The 623-nt window shown below is 51.0% G+C and overlaps 1 protein-coding gene across 1 annotated transcript in view; it reads left to right on the top strand.

Moving 5' to 3' along the window:
* Window positions 1-280: 280 nt before the first annotated feature.
* NPFFR1 (neuropeptide FF receptor 1) overlaps window positions 281-623 on the top strand; it is a gene marked incomplete at its 3' end in the record, with an annotated part of 2,483 nt that continues 2,140 nt past the window's right edge. Inside the window, exon 1 of the mRNA XM_009704999.1 lies at window positions 281-572. Coding sequence (XP_009703301.1) covers window positions 383-572 — 190 coding nt within the window. The remainder of the gene's footprint in view (window positions 573-623) is intronic.

Here is a 623-nt window from a genome sequence, read left to right as displayed (position 1 = left end):
AATAATATATAAAAGAATAATGATATAAAAGAATAATTATATAGAAGAAGAATGATATTAAAAAATAATGATATAAAATAATAATTTAGCCAAGGTGCTGCAGTACCTTGGGCTGCATAACCCAGGGAGGAGGCACCTTGTTGGGGTCCTGAGATGATCCCACGTCCCAGCCAGGCTGGGCACGGGCACAAATACAAAAACCCACCTCCGAGGGCATTAAGAAACGAAGGGAATAATCGCTTCATCCTCTCCTTTTCCTGCCTTCCCTTCCCCAGGCCCTTCCAACAGCAGCTGGTCCAACTCCACCACAAGCGAGAGCCACCTCCTGAAGGAGAACTACACCTTCTCAGCGTACTACCAGCACTCCTCGCCCGTGGCCATCATGTTCATCCTGGCCTACACCTTCATCTTCCTCATGTGCGTGATCGGCAACATCCTGGTGTGCTTCATCGTGGTGAAGAACCGCCAGATGCGAACGGTCACCAACATGTTCATCCTCAACCTGGCCATCAGCGACCTGCTGGTGGGCATCTTCTGCATGCCCACCACCTTGGTGGACAACCTCATCACGGGTGAGCGGGGCAGTGGAGGGGTGAGGCGCAAGGGGGAGGGGGAGAGAAAAG

The sequence above is a fragment of the Cariama cristata genome, unplaced genomic scaffold, assembly GCF_000690535.1.
Source record: "Cariama cristata isolate BGI_N322 unplaced genomic scaffold, ASM69053v1 scaffold34917, whole genome shotgun sequence".
NCBI lineage: Eukaryota > Metazoa > Chordata > Aves > Cariamiformes > Cariamidae > Cariama > Cariama cristata.
This window is presented reverse-complemented; position numbering and strand designations above follow the sequence as displayed.